The 23,269-nt window shown below is 36.1% G+C and overlaps 3 protein-coding genes across 5 annotated transcripts; all 3 read left to right on the top strand.

The window, feature by feature from the left end:
• Positions 1-1,503: 1,503 nt before the first annotated feature.
• LOC106662120 lies at positions 1,504-2,540 on the top strand. The gene is made up of 4 exons (XM_014385928.2): positions 1,504-1,634; positions 1,694-1,990; positions 2,049-2,350; positions 2,413-2,540. Exons 1-4 carry the CDS (start codon positions 1,596-1,598, stop codon positions 2,423-2,425), a joined length of 651 nt encoding a protein of 216 aa, XP_014241414.1. The 5' UTR covers positions 1,504-1,595; the 3' UTR covers positions 2,426-2,540.
• Positions 2,541-9,435: 6,895 nt separating this feature from the next.
• LOC106662122 lies at positions 9,436-10,606 on the top strand. Its single transcript, XM_014385930.2, has 5 exons — positions 9,436-9,544; positions 9,601-9,840; positions 10,016-10,177; positions 10,236-10,372; positions 10,497-10,606. The coding sequence occupies exons 1-5, from the start codon at positions 9,506-9,508 to the stop codon at positions 10,513-10,515; spliced, it is 597 nt and encodes a 198-aa protein (XP_014241416.1). The 5' UTR covers positions 9,436-9,505; the 3' UTR covers positions 10,516-10,606.
• A 4,103-nt stretch (positions 10,607-14,709) lies between these two features.
• Positions 14,710-22,334, top strand: LOC106662117 (enolase). Of its 3 annotated transcripts, none has more exons than XM_014385922.2 (8): positions 14,710-15,068; positions 16,711-16,810; positions 19,275-19,451; positions 20,934-21,088; positions 21,152-21,276; positions 21,338-21,575; positions 21,634-22,054; positions 22,124-22,334. In XM_014385922.2, the coding sequence occupies exons 1-8, from the start codon at positions 15,025-15,027 to the stop codon at positions 22,247-22,249; spliced, it is 1,386 nt and encodes a 461-aa protein (XP_014241408.1). In that variant the 5' UTR covers positions 14,710-15,024; the 3' UTR covers positions 22,250-22,334. The 3 variants fall into 3 exon arrangements, with proteins under 3 accessions (XP_014241408.1, XP_014241409.1, XP_014241411.1); XM_014385923.2 differs by lacking the exon at positions 14,710-15,068 and adding an exon at positions 16,329-16,507; XM_014385925.2 differs by lacking the exon at positions 14,710-15,068 and adding an exon at positions 16,347-16,583.
• The last annotated feature ends 935 nt before the right edge of the window (positions 22,335-23,269 follow it).

Raw genomic sequence — 23,269 nt, 5'->3', positions numbered from 1 at the left:
AATTCGTCTTGTGCAACGACAGCTACATTTGATTCTTTTTTCTTAGCTTTAACCTTAATAATTTTATAATAAACAAATAAAGAAAACAACCATACAGAATTTCTAAAATTTACTTTGATATAGTATTTTTACTATATCAACTACTATATCTTTTGAAGATGAATTGCAGATTTCAGGGTTTATTCAATACCCAGAGGGAAATTGCCATAACTGTATGATGGTTAAATATTTTTCTGTAAAGTATTTTTTTAAAATTAAAGTCACGATATTTGATCAAATTTTAAAAAGTAGGAGGGAGTTTTGTTCAGATTTCCTACTGTGGTCCAAATTAAATAATTGATCCATAATTGGTGATCATTACTGCCCTTTTCTTTAGAAAAAAAAGAGAACAAAATCGACTAGTAAACCTATAGCAGTAGTGGTTTTCATTAATTTCCAAAGATACAAAATTTACATTATTTTTAGGTAATTTTAGTTCAGTTCTTATTTTCTGAATAGAAAGCGTACAATCGTTAGTTTTATTGCTTCCACAGGTTAAACATTTTATAATTTACCGAGTTCTACGATTTTCTATACTGACAATGTAGATTAAGCCACATCTAAAGCTCAACCAGTGAGGCCTTGTGAGAAAATAGAAAGGGAGAGAGAGAGAGAGAGAGAGAGAGAGAGAGAGAGAGAGAGAGAGGGTGAGGGATGGAAAGACAAAGTTGTATGAAAGAAAGAAAGAGAGGGATACATATAGAGAAGGAAAGAAATAAGAATAAGTAAACGGACAGAAAGAGGAAAAAGGAATTTTAAGAGAAAGAGAACGTATGTGGGAAGAACAAAAAAGAAGATGAAAATAAATACATAGGTAGATATAGACTTATGAATAGACAAATACAAATAGGTAGGCAGACAGAAAGAGGAAAAAGCGATTGTAAGAGAAAGAGAGAGTGTATGTGAAAAGATCAAAAAGAAGAGGGAAATAGATAAATAGATAGGCAGATAGATAGATAGAGTATCGGTAGAGATGTAGAGATAGAGATACATACACTGGCAAAAAACTCTACCCAATTGATTTTTGTTCATTTTTTCAATAAAAGAAAATTCTGTACTTAATTTTTCTGTTTTTGTCAATAAATATTTGTTTATGGTATGTTTTAATGTGTGAATGAATTAATAATACATATCAATCTTAAATATTTTTCAATGTACAGATGTATTTTTAATTGGTTTGTCCTCCTTTTTTTTCGTAAGTATTCAACTACATAATTAACGATTAATATTACCAATTATAAAATATTCATATAGATGAAATCACGTAATATTCAATAAGGGAGATAAAGGAAAAAGTTTGAAGTTTGAATTAATCTTTACGTGGAATAACGCATTTGCGGGTATGAGTAAGGAAATAAATCCTTGTTACGTAAGTTACATAAGAAGAAAAATCTGTTAGTATATCGTAAAAGACCTGATGTACACATTATGTTTTACATGTCTTAGGTGAAACGGTGATATAACTTATTTGTCATTCAAGATAACAATTTCGCATAAAAGAATCGTTACAGCTATTCAAGTACCATTCGCTTACGGACAGGAATCAGGAATAGACAATGGCATTGACAACCCTGATTTTCGCTTGTATACTTGCCGTAAGTAGAAAATTTATTTATTGTGTTTTTTAAATATTAAAATCGGTTTTTCGTTTTAGCTGGGCATTGCTCAGGATGATGCAAAGGCGGTCGCGACCACTGATGCACCTGCACCCGCAGAGGAGGAAGCCGAGATGCCGACGTTACCCTGCGTCACCCCAGGTTTCGTCTGCAGCGACTGCAAGCACCAAGCCGTTTGCATCGGAGACGGCGAAGGCGGCTTCAAGCAGATCCAAAACGCCTGCCCCGATGGAACCCACTGCGTCGGAAACGTATGCGTCGCTGGGGCCAAATGCAACTACAGGCCTTTCTCTTGCTCGGACGAAGGATTCTTCCCGGATCCTTTCGACTGCACGGTACGTACAAAAACAAATCTCCCTAGAAACTCAATCTCAAAGAATTTCTTTCTCGCAGAAATATCACGTCTGCGTTAGGAAGCCCGACGGCACCTTCCAGCAGATGCCTTTAGACTGTGACGGCAAAGGTTCTTACGATGCAACTTCAGGTTCCTGCGGTTTCCCGCTCAACTCGACCGCCTGCCTAGAAGGCCCGGTGCCGAGGTGCGTCGAACCTCTCCAGGTCGGAGTGCTTAAGGCCGATCCCTCACTTTACTATCTCTGCACCGAAGACGACGACACCACCGGACCCGAGCTCTTCAAATGCGCCGGAGGCAAATTGTTTGATGCTAAGAAACTTTCCTGCGTTGCTGGCAAGAAGTAATACTATTTCTTCCTATCCTATCTATCCGGCCTGTATTAATATTCTTTAATTTTTGTAGGTCCAAAAAGTAAACTTGGCCGAAATAGCATGAGGAACTTTGATTTTGTACAATGACTAACACCACTGTAAATTATTATAAATAAAGCAATGCACCTTGAATAAAGTTTGTTTTCTATATGCATTATACATTTACCTCTTACTTAATAAACCATCTCACAACCAAGATTTGCCAATGAAGTCTACCCAAATCCAACCATAATTTGTAATATATGTACAAAACATATATTACATACAACATATATACTGGTCTGAAATGAAACTCACATAAATTTCCATAGAATTTTCGATTTTTTAAAATAATGTTCCCTAAAATAACAATAATTTCATTTTTAACACAAATTTTCATTCTTTGTAAAAACATTTTTCTCAGATTAAAACTAAAATCACAAAATTAAAACCGAGCGAAACCTGGCAAAATATCTAATTTGAATCTTCATACACTCGGCAATTCTTTCTATTAAAACGATCAATTAAACCATATTTACATACAAAATCATTATTATCAAATAAGTAATAAACATATTGTATTGAAATTTCCTTCCAAGCCCATATAGACGTGCTGTTCTCATCCAGGGTCAAATTAATCAAATTTAAATCACCAACAGATCAGTCAGATCATCATCAGAATTGACAACAAAACCCTTCGAAAAATAGTTAATTTAATTTTTAAGTCTAAAATTTTGGAAAGATGTTTTGGTGGGAAACGAATTCAACTGGCCTCTAAACTCAACTTGTCTGTAAGCTCACGGGCCTCTAAGCTCCAATGGCCTGTAAGTTCAAATGCTTTCTAAGCTCAACTCGCATCTAAGCTCAACTGTCTTCTAAGATCCTATGCTGTCCTCTAAGCTCAGTTTTTCATTAAAGCCAGTTGGCGAGGGTTTAATTTTCTATTCAACTCAATTGTTCTAAGGTGAACTGTTTTCTAGATTCAATTGTCCAATAAGCTCAGTTTTCCATTAATGTCTACTGCCCAGGCTTTAATTTTCCATTGTGTAATGGAAACTGACCTTAGAGAACACCTGAGCTTAGAGGCCAGTTGAGCTTAAAAGCCAGGTGAACTGAAAGGAAGGTTAAACTTAGATCAGTTGACTTTAATTGAAAACTAAGCGTCGAGAACATTTGGGCTTAGAGGCCAGTTCAGCTTAGAAGCCATTTGAGCAGAAAGGAAAGATAAACTTAGAGCAGTTGACTTTAATTAAAAACTGGGTTTAAAGGCCCGTTGAGCTTAGAGGCCAGTGGAGCTTAGGGGACCGTCGAGTTGAGTGGAAACTTAAACACAGGGCAGTTGACTAATAGAAAACTGAGCTTAGAGATAATTTTCTAAACAGTCAACAGTCCTGGGTTTAATTTTCCACTTAAATGGATTCTAAGCTCAACTCTCCTTTAATCTCAGTTTTCCATTAAAGTTAACTCTTTAGGTTAACTCTCAGATCAACTGACTCTCAGCCTAGGCACTTAACTGTGGGATTGGGGGCGAGTAGGTTGACTTGGATGATTCTGGGGATGGAATTTAGTAGAATCCCAGTAGGCTTTAATGGAAGTAGTAGAGTGGACGATTTGTTAGAGTGGAACTTCAGGAAGCCCGAAGTAATACGACTTCATTCTAAGATGAAGTATTTCTGAAATGAAATTGTTGATTTTACCTTATTATATAAAAAGGTAACGCCGCTCGTTAAATCTGCATTAATAGTTTCGAAAATGTTAGTATTGAAGCAGGCCTAAAAAGATCAATGAATAACTTTCCTCTTGGTTGGGCCCTACTTTATTACAAGAAAATAATTTTTTTATTGTTTATTATTATTCAATATTTTTTCGCTTATATTCTAAGATTGTTACATAGCTAATAATGAAGTCGTCTAGCTACCTGGCTGATTTATCGTAACGATGGTCTGTTCTCTGTTTTAAGTCAACAAAGTGCCACAAATTATGCTCAAGGTTCGCGTGATTGTTTTCTACCAGACTCACGGGTCGATAAAAGACGTGGAAATTAAAACTTATACTTCATATTCACATATTAAATTTGTACTTTAAAATTGGATTTTGTGTAAGTGACTACGACAAATTTAAAGGTTAAAATACATCTATGGTTTTTTTTTCTCTACAAACTAGCTAATATAGCGTGTAAAATACCGAATGATTTATAAGTGAGCTTATTTTCTAAGTAAAACTGGTATAATAATTTATAAAAAAAAACTACATTCTTAATGTTCTTCACCACCCTCAACCTATTATTAAACATAAACCATAAAATAGACAAAACATAAATAATTCATTTCACATACGGGGTTCCTACATTTTTCAATACTGAACAACTATAATTTTAAAAAAAATAAGGTAGTTAGAAATTCACTATTTTTCGTGGTCCGCCTGACCAATTAATATCATTCAATTAATTAAGGTTTTTAGTTAAGATAAAAAAGTTAGTGTCACGAGCGGGATTCGAACCCACGGCCTTCGGCTTAATACGCCGCTGCTCTACCACTTGAGCTATCGTGACCTCGATCCACTCGCACACTAACATCCCATCTCAACCCCACCTTTTGAATTTTCTCTCCTCTTTGCCATTTTTTAACTAAAAACCTTAATTATTTGATAGCGGTCAAGCGTCAATTGGTCAAGCGGACTACGAAAACTAGTGAATTTAATAAGTTGGAATGAATTATAATTTCTCTAAAGCTCTCCGTGGCCATTTCATTTGTCGCCGAGAATCAAACAGATGACACGACATTTGAAAAATGGCAAAAATGAGGGAAAATTCAAAAGGTGGGGTTGAGATGTTAGTATCCGAGTGGATCGAAGTCACGGTAGCTCAAGTGGTAGAGCAGCGGCGTATCTAGCAGATGGTCGTGGGTTCGAATCCCGCTCCTAACACTGACTTTTTTATCTCAACTAAACACCTTAATTAATTTGTTTTTTAAATTTTAAACTTAAAAGTTCTACTTAGTGTTGAGGATGTCGCGCGTGGTATGCCACTAGATGATGATGGGCGTCCGATCAGGTAGGGGGCTATTGCCATCGGAGTTCCGTACGAAACACTGCGAGACGTTTAAGAGAAATTGGGTACTACCATAGAAGGCTCGGTTTTGGACGCCCTGGGGGATCAGAACCACAGACTGTTTTTTGACTTTGAGAATTTTGCGAAACCACCACCTTACTGTTCGAGCGATTCATCAGCTACAGGAAGTTCGAGGTGTCCAAATTTCTGAACGCACTGCTTGAAATCAGTATGACTGTTAGTTCGCCCCGTAAGAATTGACCAGAACGCACAGAAGAAGAAAGAAGAAAATAAATTGTATTCTGGAGCTTGTCACGATAACTCAAGTGGTAGAGTAGCGCCGTATCAAGCCGAAGGTCGTGGGTTCGAATACCGCTCGTGACACTGACTTTTTATCTCAATTAAATACCTTAATTAATTGAGTAATTTATACATTTAAAAAACTTGTATATCAGATAATTAGGGAAATATTATTGAGAGGTTTCTCCCATGAAGTGAATCTCGCCATTGGGAAGAACTTGTCAACGAATAATTTTCTATGCTTTACTTTTTAATTTTTTATTTTACAGTTTGCTCACTTAAACATTACAGTTTTTTACATTTATTTGCTATAATAAAATAAACATGTTCTTTCATAGTTGTAGAGATTTGTATGTTAGATAATTAAGGAATAATTCGTTCCCAGCAAGAGAATCTCTTCATTGGAAAAACTTGCCAATGAATACATTTCCTAAAAAAATAAGTTCTTTCGTAGATTTATGGATTTTTATGTTAGATTAACTACTAATTCGTCCAGATTGGAAAGTTTCTCCCATCTATAGAATCACTGTGTTGTACTAAGTATAAAAATTGGATGAATCAATGGTGAGTTTCTATTGATGGGATGAATTTCCTAACGCATACTTTTCTGTCTACAGAATCTCGTAATTGGGATGAACCTGCGAACGACAATTTTCTGTGCTTTATTATAATTAAAAAATAAGTTCTATCATAGATTAGGATTTGTATTTTAGGTAATTAAGGAACAATTCGTACTCATTGCTCCTTCTCGTCATTCTCAACAGTCTCAGGTCAGGCTATCAACGAATACCTTTCTATTATATAGAATATTACAGTCAATTCATTAATGTATTGATTTATATGTTAGATAATTATTTATTAATTCGTTCTCGTTCGTACTTGTCTACCATCTAGAGAATATCGTCATCGCGATGAATTTGCATACAAATACTTTTCTATTCTGCACCATTAAAACTGAAAAATAAAAACGTCAATTCGTTAATTTATGGATTTTAGAAAATTAAATATCTATTCGTTCTTATTGGAAAGTTCAACCCAAAGAGAATTATATCATTGGGATGAACCTCTCGACAAACCATTTTCTATGTTTTATTACAAGTAAAAAATAAGTTCTTCCATAGATGTAAGAGCTTTGTATGTTAGATAATTAATTAAGGAATAACGTTCTCATTGTGAAGCACCGCCAATCAAGAGATCTCGTCATTGGGATGAACTTTCCGACAAATATTTTTCTATGAAGTACAATTATAATTAAAAAATAAGTCAATTCTTTAATTTATAGTTATGTAATTAGTTTAATTAGAAAATGAGTTTAAAATTTACTATTATTAAACAATAGGTTAATATAAATATTTTATAATTAGATATTCACTTGATGGGAGAAACTTCAATAATACCATATTTGCTTAATTCTCTGACTTAATAGTTCCTAATTTTATTAAAAGACTTACTTTTTTAAATTATAATTATCGGCATAAAAAAATCATTGGGACTTTCACACTTCACAATAATTGATCAAAAATTAACTACCATTTCTCTAGATGGAAGAAACTTCCCCATAATTGATCAAAAATTATCTATCAATCGATTAATTACTTATTAATTATATTGTAAAGCGTATAAAAATATTTGTTTGTGATTTCATCCCATCCCGACAACTTTACCATAGACGCAATGTAATATTTATATTTTGTATAACTAAGAGATTCTCTACATGGAAGAAACTTCGCAATAATTGATCAAAAATTATCTACCAATCGATTAATTACTTATTAATTATATTGTAAAGCGTATAAAAATATTTTGTGATTTCACCACATCCAGAACCTTTACCATCGACGCAAAGTAAAATATATATTTTTAATGTTTTTTATTTCTACGAATATAATATTTTAAAATATTTTTTTGCATTGTATTGCATATATTTTTGCAATATAAATTCACTTTTTTCCATGTCCTACATGTTTTTGTTAATTTAAACAATGTTTGTAAATCCCAGGCCCTGAAGATGATCTCAATAAAGATGGAAACGTTGGCACGATAAAAAAAATGTTTTTCTGAAATCTACATCACACCAGACCGCATCTCACGATTTCTGAATAATGATCGACTAACGGTCACTAATCTCCACACATATGATTCGAATATTTTAATATTATTTGTAGCCCATGCGCGGCATCTTACAACAGACAATATCGTCTGAATAAAGTGATATTTTTATGCTAACGTTGCCTATTCGGACTCCACATTCGAGAGTCGAGGGGAGATCATCAAGAAAGAGAGCGAACAGAACTGGACTGAGTAGACAACCCTGCCTAACCTAACCTCAACAAAATTGGATAAACCTTTACGCCCTCGGACCTCTGTTGCTGTTTGTGAGAAAAGGGATTTTAGGATATTCACAATTTTGGAAGAGATGCCTTAGTTACTAATTTTGAACAAAAGTCTAAGATCTACACTATCAAATGCGGCTTTTAAAGTCCACGAAAAAAAAAACAAGAAACTTTTTGTTTAGGCCTGGCCAGTTTGATATTAATGATGTTTAACAGTACAAGTAGATTATCACTTGTAGAGGAACCTTTACGGAAACCCATTTGACATTCATTCAATAAACTCTTTCTTACTACGAAGGCATCAATGCGGGATAGGACGAGAGCAGAGAAAATTTTGGCGATCGATGGCAGGAAATACCTCTATAATTATTTACATCATTGACATCGCCACTTTTGAATAGGGGGAAAATGATTAATTTCGAAAAGGATGGAGGAGTGAGACCCGAGGAAAATACAGAATTAAAAAATTGGAGAAGGTATTCACGAAAGACAGGCGGGGAATTTTTATAGAATTCGTAAGGAATTCTGCAGGGACCTGGGGATTTATTGTTTTGAAGCCTGGCAAGGATAGATTCCAGCTCTAAAGAGATAAATATTTATATTTTGTACAACTAGGAGGCTCTCAAGATGGAAGAAACTTCCCAATGATTAATCAAAAATCGTCTACAAATCGATCAATTATTTATTTATTAAATTTGTAATGCGTAGAAAAATATTCGTTTGTGATTTCACCCCATCCAGAACCTTTACCATCGACGCAAAGTAATATTTATATTTTGTACAACTAGGAGATTCTCTAGATAGAAGAAACTTCCCAATAATTGATTAAAAATCATCTACAAATCGATCAATTTTTTATTTATTAAATTTGCAAAGCGTATAAAAATATTCGTTTGTGATTTCATCCCATCCAGACAACTTTACCATCGACGCAATGTAATATTTATAACTAGAGCATACATAACAACTCAGAGATTTTCTAGATGGAAGAAACTTCTCAATAATTAATCATAAATTATGTGCTAATAAAATGTTTAATTTTAATCGATGAATATTTCGAAAGCATAGAAATGTATTCGTTTGGTAGTTGATCCTATCAAGAGAACTTCGTAAAATTAATATTTTGTCCAATTGCGATATTCTCTAGATGGGAACATCCCAATAATTAATCCATATTTATCATGACCTACAATTTTCCGGTATAACAGCATTTTTATTAAATTTCTATGTTCTTGTTGGCTTTATTTCAGGGTAAATTATCCATTTGTGTAATCCAAGCTTAGATCATTCCCTGCTCGCGAAATTACGGTCGATCTCACTCAACAAAAGCTATGACCTCAGCGAGGGAACTTCAAGTTTGAACAGCTTAGCGACGTTCACATAACATTATTTGTGATGAGATAACAACCCAGTATAAAAAGCTGTACAAAAAACACATCTCTCATTTCCCTGAGCTAATCAAGATGTACAAAACCCTGACATTCGTTGCCCTATTTTTACTGGTGAGTAAGACGATTATTTTTTGGTAAAACTTAAGTTTTATCGGGCTTTGTTACAGGTGGGCTCAGCCCTGGCCGATAAAGCCGAATGCCTTAAAGGAGGTCCCATGTGCAGCGACTGCGATCACGAAGCGGTCTGCGTCGATTTGGGTTTCGGTCTGATGTTCAACCGAGTCGAAAACACGTGTGCCGAAGGATCGAAGTGCGTCAATGGTTCCTGCCAAGTCGGTGCCAAGTGCAACTACAAGCCATTCACCTGCTCGGACGTCGGCAGCTTCCCGGATCCTTACGACTGCAGGGTAAAGATTTCATAACTACATTAAACCCACGAGCTTTGACGAATTTTTATTAAATTTCTGTTCTTGGCCAAGTTTTAGCAATAAAACATCAGAATTAATTGCTAAAAGTCATCCTAGCTATCAAAACAGTTATTTTCCACAGAAAAGTGTATTTTCTGATAATTATTTTTGAAAGGTTTACCACGTGTGCTCGGTGAAAGGCCCTGGCCAATATGTCGGCCTGAGGCTTCGCTGCTTCAGCGGCAGCTACGATTCTTCATCTGCCACCTGCGGCTTCCCCTTAACCACAGATGCCTGCCTTAACGAACCCGTGCCCAGGTGTTTGGCTCCTCTTCAAGTAAGTACCGAGTAAAGTCCCGAAAGTGTACAAGGCCTTTATTTATTAATATTTACAGCTTGGAGCATTGCAATCCGACCCGTCTGTCTACTACCTCTGCGTCGACGACGGTAAGACCCTCGCTCCAGAGATGTACAAATGCACCGGCGGAAGAGTCTTCGACGAGTCTAAGATGGCTTGTACTGCCACCAAAAAGTAAGTTATTTCATTAAACTATCGGTTTATTTAAAATATTTAACAACTTGTTTGTTGTTTGACATTTAAAAGTTGTTATCTCAATCAACTAAATTACCAATAATTTCCTCTTTTTCGTTTTTAGATCAAAGAAAGTGAAATAATCTGAGGATCTTCTACACTTGCGACGTTTTATATGTTGTTTTTGTAGTTTTATTGAAACTGTCTAAATAAATTAAGAAATATACTCGCTAAGATTTTTCTTTTTTTTCCTTTACAGTTCTTTAAAGTTGGATCATCATTTAAAACATGTTGAGTTCAAGTTTTAAAACGAATGAATCATTTCATCGTTGGTCAAAGTGATTTATTAAGTTAACATAAGTTTTATTAGAACAAGAGTTGTCAATAATTATTATCGACTGTTCTTGTTTTAACATTCCTCTAATAATAAATTCAACCTTCTTCTAACCTCTGTTATCCTCTAATCCCCTAAGCTTAGTTGTCTACTAGAGTCGACTGTCGGGATTTAACTTTGCTTTCAGTTCAACTGGCTAAAAGCTCAACTGCCCTATGAGCTTAACAGTAATCTAAGCTCAACTGCCCTATAAGCTCAACACTACTATAAGCTCAACTGTCCTATGAGCTCAGCAGTCCTCTAAGCTCAACTGTACTATGGGCTCAACAGCCCTCTAAGCTCAAGTGTACTACGAGCTCAACAATCCTCTAAGCTCAACTGTACTATGAGCACAACAGTCCTCTATGCTCAACTGTACTATGGGCTAAATAGTCCTCTAAGCTCAAATGTCCTATGGAATCAACAGTCCTCTAAGCTCAGCTGTACTATGGACTAAACAGTCCTTTAAGCTCAACAGTCCTCTAAGCTCAACTGTTCTATGGACTCAACAATCCTCTAACTCAACAGTACTATGAGCTCAACAGTCCTCTAAGCTCAACTGTACTATGGGCTAAACAGTCCTATAAGCTCATCGGTACTATGAGCACAACAGTCCTCTAAGCTCAACTGTGCTATGGGCTAAACAGTCTTTCAAGCTCAATTGTCCTATTAGCTCAACATTCCTCTAAGCTCAACTGTACTATGGGCTCAACAGTCCTCTAAGCTCAACTGTCCTATGAGCTCAACAGTCCTCTAAGCTCAACTGTACTATGAGCTCAACAGCCCTCTAAGCTCAAGTGTACTACGAGCTCAACAATCCTCTAAGCTCAACGCTCAACAGTCCTCTAAGCTCAACTGTCCTATGAGCTCAACAGTCCTCTAAGCTCAACTGTACTATGAGCTCAACATTCCTCTATGCTCAACTGTACTATGAGCTCAACATTCCTCTAAGCTCAACTGTACTATGAGCTCAACAGTCCTCTAAGCTCAACTGTTGTATGTGCTGAACAGTCCTCTATGTCCAGTTGTCCATTAAATTCAACTGATTTAAGTTTAACTTTCCTCTAATCACAACTGTCCTCTAAGCAAAGTTGTTCTCTAAGCTCAGAGATCCTCAGTTCAGGTTTCATTATTCAACTGCACTGGGTTTTACTTTACTATCACCTCAATTGGCTTTTTCCCTCTAACCTGGGGCTTCCCAAACTGTGGTCCGCGGGGCTGCGACCCCGACTTAAAATTAATAATTACAAAAATAAACTTAGAATGAATAAATAAAATAAAAACTAATAATAATGAGTACTGAAACTAAAGTTTTTATTTTTATTTATTCATTTTACGTTCATTTTTGCACATGTTAGAAAAATAGGTATGATAAGTGATAAATGATTCGACGGGACTTCGATCGGACGATAGGATTCCCAGGGATTTCATTTTTGGTACTGGGGTCCTTCATTATCGGGAACTGGTGCTTCTGGAACACCCTGGATTTTTCCCATGTTGTATATCAAAAGCCATTGTTTATCGAAAACGTGATTGAAGCCAAATATCTCTCGGGAGTGCACTACATATCTGTGTCATTCTCATTGATCTACTCCAATATGGATCGGTGGTCGAAGTCAGGATCCTTCACCTACACAGCCAGGAAAGCGCCGGATTGCAATAGATGAAGCGGAAAAACAACCTTCCGATTAGAACATTACTGACAACAAGCAAAATGAAGAACAGCCTTCAGATGAAGCACCTCAGCAGGATCCAGTATGGTCAAATTTTACAAACAGCCAGTGGAAGTAGTGTATCTAAAAAGCGTAAGTACAACAGCTACTTCGATTTGGGATTTATAAAGGCTGACGAGGGTAAAGCTCAGAGTGTGATTTGCGCGAAAGTCCTTCCATATAGTTATTTGTTCGGTGCCACTATCAAACACTACTGTCAAAACACGGATACTTTTTTATCAAATGTGTGATGAATCGCTGGTTTCTCGCATCCAACACAATTCATTTTCTAACCAGATCTACGAATCAACTGATGTCGCGGGGTTGGCTATTTTATTGACCTTTGTTCTTTATACTCGGGATGTTTTGAGGAGGATCTTCTCTTGCGAACCACTTCCTGCCAATGCAACAGTTGCCAAAATATTCCGTTTGTTGTTTGAGTTTTTCACGACTAACGAAATTCCACGGCGCTTTTCGGAGCAGTCTCTCGTTCAGCCTTTATGCAGATGCAGGAGAAATGCCTTTAAGTTTCAGACGTGAATTTCTTGATTTGAAGTTTTTTGCTAAAATCACTTCCTCTAAGTCACATCCACTAAATCGTCTATTTCCAGGGACTAGTCTGATATTTGACAGCTCATCCCGTGATTCTATACGAAAAACCTTCCCGTTCCGTATAGAAGAACATTATTGCACAAATTACAAATACCCATACCTCCAGTACAAAAAGAATCAGTGGCTCCCATCCCTCCTTGGACATTTCCTAAACCGAAAATTTTGTATTCACTTGGAAAATTTCGCATTTTTATACCTTTTCATGTATACCAGCAGGAGTTTTTGAAAATAAAAAACGCACTCCCACAAGCGGCATTTATCTACACGGACGGATCAAGGAGCTCCAGGGGCGTGGGAGCTGCGTCTATATGTGGCCCTAACAAATTTCTTTTCTCTATACATCATTTCTGTAGGAACTATAGCGCTGAGCTACTAGCAATACGGAAATCTCTAAATTTTATATGTTCTGATAACAATAGTAGCTATAGTGATTTGCTCTATCGGCCTTACATGCCTTGGAACACCCCTATTCAGATGATCCTGGTGTGCAGGAGGTGCTGGCGTCACTGAAGAGCCTCCAACTGCAGGGAAAGAGCGTTTACTTCGCCTGAGTTCCTGGACATGTAAATATTAAAGGAAACCATTTGGCAGATGAAGCTGCAAAAGAAGCAGCCATTACAGGCCTTCAAATCAGGAACTTCCAAAGGGTGATATGACTGTAGTTTACAAGTCAAAAGTTAAGGGTCAATGGGAACAGGCCTGGACTAACATATCTGAAAACAAACTACGGGAAATAAAGAACTCTGCAGATGCATGGCCTACTTCATTCAGAAATAGTAGAAGGGAAGAAGTGGTTCTTGCACGGTTGAGGATTGGACACTGTAGAGCCACTAAGGGTCATTTGATGGGGCGAGAGGCAATTTGCGGAATGTGCATTTAAATCGTCACAATCAAACATATACTTACGTCATGCTCATTATATTCAGCCCATAGACGTCTACACTCCTTGCCTATAAGCATCCAAGAAATGCTAGGCGACAACAATGATAATATACGTAATTTGTTTGATTTTCTCAAATCAGCAAATCTACCCGACAAAATATGAGCTCACACTGTTTGTCCTTCTCTATATATACAAGATCAGATGTATAAAGATAAATTAAATAAGATAAATAAAGATAATAAGATAATAATAATTAGATATGACAATAATAAAGGTAATAAATAATAATAATTGATATAGAATAAAGATAAATAAATATAAATAGACAAATATACTAGGTCGACCGTCCACGTGGGTAGCTTTAATCTGTATGCCTCTTTCTACCTATTAGATAATGAGTTAGTCATTGGGACAATCATGACCCTTGGTGGTTGCGTTCCCCCCCCTTTAAAAAATAAATAATTTAAGTAGGTTTTTCAATTTTTCAACATAAAATACTCTACTTCTTTAATGTTTAATAAAGAATTTATTTAAAAATAGAGAAAAACGTTTAGAACGATCAGTCAATGACCCAAAGCGGTTGATCGCCTTTTATAATTTAAATAAATAACGAAATTCCACGGCCTAATTGCATAGACGTTGCACAGAAAGTAGAAAATCGATGACTGGGCGAACGATCGGAGTGATTACTAAAATAAAAAAATAAAACGGAAGGTTGCAACAGCAGTCATTGTGTATATTTTAGTTATAAAACAAATGCCAGCCTCTTTTAAAAACGTTTTGGATGAGTTTATTCAGGTCATATCAAATCGCGGCCATTGAAGTCAAAACTGTCCTGCTTCTTCATACAAAAGTGAGAGATAGCTTTCGGTGGGAAACTGAAATTACGTTCTGAAGAATCTCTGTTGATGGACCACATGTCAAATTGGCCAACGTTTTCAGTAATGTGCGGCATTGTATACTATCGTATTTATCAAATATATTCATGAAAACGAATCCGATTTCTTTGCATGGGACCAACTTTCGATGCTGAACAAAGTTCGCGCCATCAAAAGAAAAATCCACTTTTAGGATGAATCTGTTGAGAAGGAAGAGATTATTAAATTGCCAGTCTTGGTGAGAGTTGTTTTAGCATAAGTTTACTGTATCTAGCGCCCCTAAAGTTTATCCACTTTTGCTTTATTTGGATCCATTCTGTGATAGAGGATCTGCATTTTTTTAGAAGGAAGAGGTGGAGTGTTTTCCTGTGTTATTTTTTTTTTCTTAATAGAAAAACTGGAGCTTGCGAACGGCACGTTGATCGATGAAATATTTGAACACCTTCGAAGTTTGGAGATGTCCTTTGAAATGTCTTCTAAGTTTTTATTAGTCGACTGACCTTGAATTAAATTTATTATCGGTTCAATTGGCTTCTAGGCGTAGTTGTCTATTAAAGTCAACTGCCTTGGGCTTAATTTTCCTCTCGGCTCAACTGGCTTCTAAGCTCAACTGTCCGTTAAGCTCAGCTGCCCATTATTAGCTAGCAGCCCTGGATTTTACTAATTTGTTTTTGTATTCCCGCTACTAAGGGATTAAGAGACTATTAGGCCTCCTGGATGACTCGTTTAATATTCTGGGAAGGGATTTAGTTGAGAGGACGTAAACGTGACGTAAATCTTGAACGAAAGTAATGTTGAGGTCATTGTCAATGGTACGGTTAGAGAAGTATAGTTTGGATAATTCTCCTGAGGACTGTTGTTAGGAATGCTTGAATGAGATGGATATTGGATGGCTTCGTGGTACCCCACGTTCCTGCTCCGCATGCCCAAATAGGTTGAATTTTTGATTTTTTCGAGTGTTAGTGATGTTTGATTTTGGTTAGTTGTCATCTTAGTTGTCCAAGTAAATCAATTCTTGTCGCTCCGGGCTAGTGTGGGGATTCACTTCGGTCCGCTGTCTAGTTATTATAGTGCTAGTATTTCACTCGTGTTAATGACTGGAATTCCTTGTGTTGACGTATAGTATTTTTGGAGGTTTTGAGAGAATTTCTTGCTTGAGGATTTGTACAAACGAAATTTGACTTCTGTTTTGAGGTGGTGACATTCCAAGGTTTTGTTGTATATACTGTACTTAAGGTGCGTGATGTATATCAGGCTGAGGAATGAAGGTTGTTCAAGGTGACGTTGCCCCTGACCCAAGTTAGACGGCTAGGGGAACGGACTAAATGACATTTTAAATATTTTTGGTATTATTTTCTTCGTATGCCTAACATTTTGTCTTATTCCAAAGTTGACGTCCATTCGTTTGACCGTCGAAATGAGGTTACCAGTGGTAGCTTGGCAACAATCGATTGTTTTTGTCGTCTGTTGTCGATAATCGACAAACTGTCAGCACGTTCAGCAGAACTGATAAAAAATTGGAAAGTCGTGACAGAAGTCAGAACCGGCTTCCCCCACTCGTTAAACCAGTCATCTGTCTAATAGTTGTTTTTCAAAGGCGATTTTCTATTTTCAATCCCAGGCTTTTCCAGTTATCCTTGAGACAGACAATCAACAAGTGCAACCTTAACAATCAAGGTAACATGAATCATGTGGTCAAATCTCTAATGTCGAATTTACTTCTGCCAAAATGTACCTTGGCCGCTTGTTTGAGGTTCGTCATTACGCCCTGAGTAATGATAACATCCTGACAGCACTTGATATCTCGATATATCATAGATATAGATAGGATTTTTTTTGACCTCGTTCTTTTTGTTATTTGATTTCAATTTAATTTTCAGGCAGTGCTTACAGACCGGCAGTTGCTACCTGACGAACATGGCTATGAAGTCGCTAAAGGCCAGGTATATCTACGACTCCAGGGGGAATCCGACTGTAGAGGTATATTCCATTAAAAGCCCACTTAACAGAATTTTTTCATTATTGCTTTAATTGCTACACTTTTCCAACTTATTCAGCTGCAAACATGACATTCACAACATCGATAAATTAATTTAAAAAATATATTTTTTGAGTGATATATGTATGGCTATGCACAATAGGCTCACAGAACATGGAAAAACCCTGAAATGTGTCTGACCATGAGTTTGAAAACAAGGATTATGAGAAATCGTCTAAATTTTATAAAATCCATTCAGTCCACCCTGCAAAGTTTATCCACCCTTGTCCATCTTTAGAGGTTCTTTCTTTTTATCATTTTCTACCTTTAAAACCAACGGGAGATGGAAAAAACCCTGAAATATGTCTGGCCACGATAATGAGAATGGTATACCAGAATAATCAGAAATGGCTTAACTTTTTTATAAAGTCCCTCTGATTTTCTCAACCGCTTTTCATCTTCATTGGTTCGTCTGAGTTTAATTTCGTCATTTGTGTCTTCAAAATCTTTAAACCCACCGGAAGATGGAAAAAACCTGAAATATGTCTGGCCACGATAGTGATTATGGTATACCAGAATAATCAGAAATGGCCTAACTTTATTATAAAGTCCAATCAGTCCAAACCTCTGATTTTCTCAACCGCTCTTCATCTTCATTGGTTCGTCTGAGTTTAATTTCGTCATTTGTGTCTTCAATATCTCTAAACCCACCAGAAGATGGAAAAATTTTTAAATGTGTCTTTGGTGGTTGATTTTTGCGTTATAGTGCCTTTTTAGGTACATACATTTTTAAACTGACCACTGAAGGTGAAAAAACCCGCAATTCAGATTAAACAAATCAGAAAAGGGGAATCAGGATTATCAGAAATGGCCTAACTATAAATAAATTCTAATCAATCCACCCCTCAAAGTTTATCAACCCTTGTCCAAATTCAGTGGTTGGCCTGTTTTATTTCATCCATTCTGTCTTTTTTATAAGATATCAACACCTTTAAACCCACCACTGATTTAAAAAAACATACATTTGACAGACTGAAAAAATGAGTATATGCTAATGAGGAGTATCAGAAATGGCCTTACTATAAATAAATTCCAATCACGCCACCCCTCAAAGTTTATCAACCTTTATCAAAATTCATTAGATGACTGGGTTTTATTTTGTCAATTGCATCTTTTTTTAATAATGTATTGATACCTTTAAACCCACCACTAAAGATGAAAAAACCCTGAAGTATATCTGACCATGAGAGTGAGAACAGGTAGAGAATGATCAGGCTAATAAGGGTCAGAAATGACCTAACTACAAATAAATTTCAATTTATTAACCCTTGTCCAACTTCAATGATTATTTTTTATTGGTGAGTGGCCTTTTACTTGTTGGCTAGATCATTTTCTTCAGAGATAGTCATATCATCCTGTAAGTGTATGAACGACATTGCAGTGCACTATGAATGCTGTGGTCTTTTTTGTTTTAAATTATTTATTTATTTTTAATTCAGTTATAAATGCTGAAATCTATTCTTTCAATATTCAAAAATGTATAAATGGAAAGTTTTAAAAATTGTTATCAACAATTGACTATCTTCTTGTATTAAATAATAACGATTGGTTGACAGGAATAACATATTGTATAACTAAGAGATAAAAGATACTATTTTTTTTTCTTTCTACCTTTAGAGTTTTAAATATCTTTGATCTTGATGATCCCTTATCAGTGTTTAAAAAGTTATTAAAAAAAGTTTAAGATTAACATTCAGCAAGCTCTTATGTTTTAATTGGATTTAATTTTAAAGTTTTATAGCTCAAGTTTGAATTTATTTATAATTTAAAGTTAATGACCGTTATTCTCGGCAGTTCTTTACTTAAATAGCCTAGAATGGACAAATTTGTGAAAGCCATGTGAAATTTCAACAGATAAAAAAACTCATAAAGAAAAACCCATATTATAATTTTCATATATTAAACTCAGTAACACTACAGAACTTTAGGGTAGATTCTAAAGCTTTTACTCTTATCTTAGATGGGGATGAATCATTAAAGTGCCCAATTCTTGTATTATCCATGTTTGCAATACTATATTCTAATCCCATTATTTTCCTTGGATTTTTATATAAAAATTATTGGAATAAATATTGGAAAGTGGTGTGATCTGTCACTGACAACACCCAGTGGGTTGTCGGATGGTAAACTCTTCTTTATGACTGACATGAATTACTTTATAGAACTTGTAAGATAAAACTAGCCTGCATTAGTCTCATATCAGTGGTTTGTTCTTTTCTTTCAAATTTCTTCAGCTACACTGTCACTTGGTGTGGACATTGGGCATAGTTTATCAAGTTGACTTTTATGTAGTGATGTTCTATAAACCTTCCCTTGTTGGTAGAAAATCAAAATCATTAAATACACCCTTGACAGTAATGACTTTCAGTTTTAGTCTTGTAAATACTTTACGTTGAAAACTTTCAGGTTGATCTTGTGACTGAACACGGCCTTTTTCGTGCTGCCGTTCCTTCAGGTGCTAGCACCGGCGTCCACGAAGCTCTAGAACTTAGGGACAAGGTCAAGGACCAATGGCTTGGAAAAGGTGTGACGAAAGCTGTCGATAATGTCAACAAGGTCATCGCACCTGCCTTGCTGGCGAAGGTAAAACAATTTTTGAAGTGAAAACTTCTTTAGGCGTGCTCAGAACTTTTTTTGTGAGTATTGAATGAGACTGAGCCGTCACGCTCGAAGATGTAACGCTCATTCAGGTAGAATCGGCTCGAGTCGACTAAGCGTGAGAAAGACAGTCAGTAGAGCGAGAGAGAGAGAGAGAGAGAGAGAGAGAGAGAGAGAGAAATAGAGTCAAAGCGTCACCGCTGTATACGCGCCTGGCCGAATTCGGCACTGAATCCGGACTAACACGAATGAGCATTACATGAGGGAGCATGATGAAGCAGTCGCATTCAGTATCGATGCTAACTACAGTGCGCTTTACCAATACATTTCTGAAGCGAAAAGTTTTTCAAAATAATTATTGTGAATATAATTATTGAGAATAATTAATTATTCTTTGATTGTAATTCATCGTAATAATGCAATTGTGTAATTATCTGCAATATAATTCAATTGAATTCAATCTTATTTGAATTCAAAAGGCTATCACTTAACAAGCTTCAAACAATCACTGATGTTTTAATAAACTTCATTTCCAATAGAAAGGGCATATCAATATATTCATTAAATTGTCAAAGTTTACGGGCACATGCTTTGGATCTCGATGATACTGTTACACAACTTTCGACTATACTGATTTTATCTGAAACTTGGGTGGACAATGAAGAAAACGTCGATGTCCCGAATTTTGATTGTGTTGTGAAATTCAAAAGATCTGATCGCCGATCTGCAGGTGTAGCTATATTCAAAAATAAGAGAGACACGTCGACTCTTAGTTCGCTGATGGATGTCACACTTCAACATTCAGAAACATTTGGATTCAATATATCACCAATTGGCGAAATTTGTGTATCGAAATATATAATAGAAAATAGACAAGAAATTGTAATAGTAGCTATTTATATTTCACCTAATCAAAGTGTAAAAGACATCATCAAATTCATCCACGCAAACTTAATTATCTACACCAAAGAAGGATCTGCTCTTCTCGAAGAACATTTCCATACATTACCAATGATTATGAGTAGAGATTTCAATGTTGACTTCTCCAAAGATACATCAAAGCCTCTAGTGGATTTTTTAAAAACAAAATTAGATCTTAATATGTCCAATGATCCAAGTGAAAGTACAATGGAATATGGAACAACGATTGACGGGTTTTTGTGAGATATTTAGGAAATTCATTTCAATCAAAAGTATTTGTCTCATATTTCAGTTACCATAAACCAATAGTTTCGTTTCTAGAGTCTGATACCAACGACAATCAGTCAGAGCACAATCAAATTCCTATTACATTGTGATTATACAAAATAAAGAACAAAAATTGTATTTCGTATTGTTAATTTACCCTAATTTAAGTTTTCACTTCCACCATGTGCTCTAGACCTCACACCCAACTTATTTTTTTTTTTTTAATTGACTTTGAACTTTAAGCTTTTTCATGCTTGAATAGTTTTTTTAACCTGCCAGGGATTCGACGTGACTGAGCAGAACGCCATTGACAAATTCATGCTCGACCTGGATGGCAGTGAGAACAAGAAGAACCTCGGTGCTAACGCAATTTTAGGTGTTTCGCTTGCAGTTTGCAAAGCAGGCGCTGCCAAAAAGGGAGTACCTTTGTACAAGTAAGTACCAAAAATATTGAAATGTTAAAAAATAAATAAATAATTCTTTATATTTTTTCTAAGGCATATTGCGGACTTAGCAGGGAATGAACATTTGGTTTTGCCCGTCCCAGCATTCAATGTGATCAATGGTGGGGATCACGCTGGAAATCAACTTGCCATGCAGGAATTTATGATATTGCCAACGGGTCAGTTTGAGGTTTTAATATTGTAAATGTGTATGGCAAGTTTTTTTTTTTCTATGTTTAGGTGCAAAATCTTTCAGTGAGGCGATGAGAATGGGCTGTGAAGTCTACCACCATTTGAAAGCAGTGATCAAAGCAAAATTTGGCCTTGATGCCACTGCAGTAGGCGATGAAGGAGGATTCGCCCCGAATATTCTTGACAACAAAGAAGGACTCGTTTTAATTTCGACTGCAATTGAAAAAGCCGGTTACACAGGAAAAATAAGCATTGGAATGGACTGCGCTGCTTCTGAATTTTACAAGTAGGTCATATTAAGAGTAACAAAAAATTTATATATTTAATATTTAATAATGAAACAGGGATGGCAAATATGATCTGGCTTTTAAAAATCCCAAAGCCGATCCGAAATCGTACCTCTCGCCTAAACAGCTTACTGATCTATACAAGAGTTTCATCAATGAATACCCTATCGTGTCAATCGAGGATCCGTTCGACCAAGACCACTGGGACGCTTGGTCCGGACTGACCAACTCCACTTCGATTCAGATCGTCGGGGATGATCTGACTGTCACCAATCCTAAGAGGATTAATACGGCCGTGGAAAAGAAGGCTTGCAACTGCCTCCTTCTCAAAGTGAACCAGATCGGCACGGTTTCCGAGTCGATCGAGGCTCACTTGCTCGCGAAGAAAAACGGCTGGGGTACGATGGTCTCCCACAGGTCTGGTGAAACGGAGGATACATTTATTGCCGATTTAGTCGTTGGCCTCAGCACTGGACAGGTTTTTAATTATAATAAGATATAACCATTTAAATTAATATTTCATACAATCATTCTATATATTTTTTAGATCAAAACTGGAGCACCATGCAGATCAGAACGCTGTGCCAAATACAACCAGATTTTGAGAATTGAGGAGGAATTGGGGGCCAGTGCTAAATACGCTGGAGAAAATTTTAGAAACCCATCCTGCTGAATATAATACAACATTCATAGAAATCAAGTTGTATATTTTAATACTTTGTCATACCTACACAGGAAATAAAGACTTATTCTCTGCATTTTGCTATTTTTTTTTTTTTTTTTTTTTTTTTTTTTTTTTTTTTTTTGTTATTCTTATCTAAAAGGACTCGATGGCAGGAATGTTTAGAAAATTGACTTGGTGATTTGACCTTTGAGGATCTCAGGTACAAATCTTAGTGGACCTGAATTTAAAAATGGACTTTTTTAAGCACAGACACCCTGGCAGTTAATAAATATAGGAATTGAACCCACAACCGCAGGTTCTACTAGCCAAGAGGCTGTCACCACTCATCTACTGTGGTCCCCCCCCCAGCATTGACGACCCTGGAAATCTGAAGGGTCATAAATAAGCATAGAATGTGCAAATACTGCAAAGATGAGGCCTCCCAATACATTAATTATCAGATTAAAGGTAAGTAATCCAAATGGGAAATATACAACAAAAAGAGAAAAAAAATAAGTAAGCTAAGTTGAGTTGGCTTGAAGACAGTTAAGAAGAGGGTTTGGTTGAGTTTAGGCCATGTGAGCCAAAGAAATTAAGTTTAATCAAAGAAGTCAAGCTTTAAGATAAAGTTGAGCTTAGAATATAAGCTTGTCAGGTCTGTTCAGAAAACATTTAAGTTGAGAGGAAGATAAGCTTTTTCCATATGACCTAAAGGTGGTTCCAGACATGCGGTATTCACTAAAGTCTTGGATGCTCGTCTTGGCATTTGCCATGTGTGCCTATTATTTTTATGTTGGGTTTATACAACCAGCGTTAGTGAGGAAACAGCTAATATATATTTGACAAGTGTCATGCAGGTCTTCAAACTACCAATTGTGTTGAACAACAGTGAAACTGTCATTGCTGCACCTGCGGTTACTGTTTTTTATAGTGGCTACAAACTCAGTGACGTAGTTGCCCTATCTTACTTTCGAACCATTTACATGCATCGAAAACCTCATTCTGATTTTTTTGATTTGGAAGAGAAGC

This window comes from Cimex lectularius, unplaced genomic scaffold (assembly GCF_000648675.2).
Source record: "Cimex lectularius strain Harlan isolate CLEC.00 unplaced genomic scaffold, Clec_2.1 scaffold3, whole genome shotgun sequence".
NCBI lineage: Eukaryota > Metazoa > Arthropoda > Insecta > Hemiptera > Cimicidae > Cimex > Cimex lectularius.
This window is presented reverse-complemented; position numbering and strand designations above follow the sequence as displayed.

Excerpts from the sequence above, each read along its gene's own strand:
- LOC106662120 (XM_014385928.2), top strand. The coding sequence starts at position 1,596 with ATGGCATTGACAACCCTGATTTTCGCTTGTATACTTGCC. Across the intron at positions 1,635-1,693 it reads TTTTCGCTTGTATACTTGCC|CTGGGCATTGCTCAGGATGA; the intron begins GTAAGTAGAAAA and ends TTTTCGTTTTAG. Across the intron at positions 1,991-2,048 it reads CGGATCCTTTCGACTGCACG|AAATATCACGTCTGCGTTAG; the intron begins GTACGTACAAAA and ends TCTTTCTCGCAG.
- LOC106662122 (XM_014385930.2), top strand. The coding sequence starts at position 9,506 with ATGTACAAAACCCTGACATTCGTTGCCCTATTTTTACTG. Across the intron at positions 9,841-10,015 it reads CGGATCCTTACGACTGCAGG|GTTTACCACGTGTGCTCGGT; the intron begins GTAAAGATTTCA and ends TATTTTTGAAAG. Across the intron at positions 10,178-10,235 it reads GGTGTTTGGCTCCTCTTCAA|CTTGGAGCATTGCAATCCGA; the intron begins GTAAGTACCGAG and ends TAATATTTACAG.
- LOC106662117 (XM_014385925.2), top strand. The coding sequence starts at position 16,513 with ATGAATCATGTGGTCAAATCTCTAATGTCGAATTTACTTCTGCCAAAA. Across the intron at positions 21,089-21,151 it reads AAGGGAGTACCTTTGTACAA|GCATATTGCGGACTTAGCAG; the intron begins GTAAGTACCAAA and ends ATTTTTTCTAAG. Across the intron at positions 21,277-21,337 it reads ATTTATGATATTGCCAACGG|GTGCAAAATCTTTCAGTGAG; the intron begins GTCAGTTTGAGG and ends TTCTATGTTTAG.